Source organism: Octopus bimaculoides, chromosome 17 (assembly GCF_001194135.2).
Source record: "Octopus bimaculoides isolate UCB-OBI-ISO-001 chromosome 17, ASM119413v2, whole genome shotgun sequence".
In the NCBI taxonomy this organism is placed as follows: Eukaryota; Metazoa; Mollusca; class Cephalopoda; order Octopoda; family Octopodidae; genus Octopus; species Octopus bimaculoides.
The window spans coordinates 3,838,836-3,839,390 of record NC_068997.1 but is presented as its reverse complement, the minus strand read 5'-3'; the positions used below and the strand labels follow the sequence as shown (position 1 = coordinate 3,839,390).

The following is a 555-nucleotide window of genomic DNA, read 5'->3' as shown; positions in this document are numbered from 1 at the left end:
CACACACACACACAAAAATATGGAACGGGCTTCATTTCAGTTTCACTCAGCCGAATCCACCCAGAAGGCTTGGTTGACTCGGGTGTATGGTAGAAATCACATGTCCAAGGTGTCGCGCAGTGAAACTGAAACAGGGACCGTGTGGTTGGGAAGCAGTCTTCTTACTGCTCAGATGTCCGTGCTTTTATATATATATACCCAGATGCAAATATTCAAATATGTCATGCGTGTGTGTTTGTAAATGAAGCGTTTTTCTTAGCTGGATGACAACAAAATGCATATTTTAAACACCTTAGCTGTTTGCAGTGCAATACTCACCTTGCCTTGCGATCTGAATTCCATAGCTTGTTGGTAACACTTGGTCATCGGATGGTAGTAAAAGTTTACATCGTTTCTCACGTTGCTTTCAGTACATGGACATTGTGTCATTTCGAAACTATTAGTCAAAACTACATCTTTATTATCCCAATGCCATTTAAGGCATTCAAGCTTGTAATTTAATGGTGAGTCGGAAGACACCAAAAATACCCACGTTCCTTCACCTTAGAAATATAA

General features: G+C 40.4%; 1 protein-coding gene across 1 annotated transcript in view; it reads right to left on the bottom strand.

Annotated features, from left to right (window-relative positions):
• Positions 1 to 240: 240 nt before the first annotated feature.
• Positions 241 to 555, bottom strand: part of LOC106883116 (uncharacterized) — a 2,174-nt gene continuing 1,859 nt past the window's right edge. Inside the window, exon 2 of the mRNA XM_014934009.2 lies at positions 241 to 542. Coding sequence (XP_014789495.2) covers positions 256 to 542 — 287 coding nt within the window. The 3' untranslated portion in view covers positions 241 to 255. The remainder of the gene's footprint in view (positions 543 to 555) is intronic.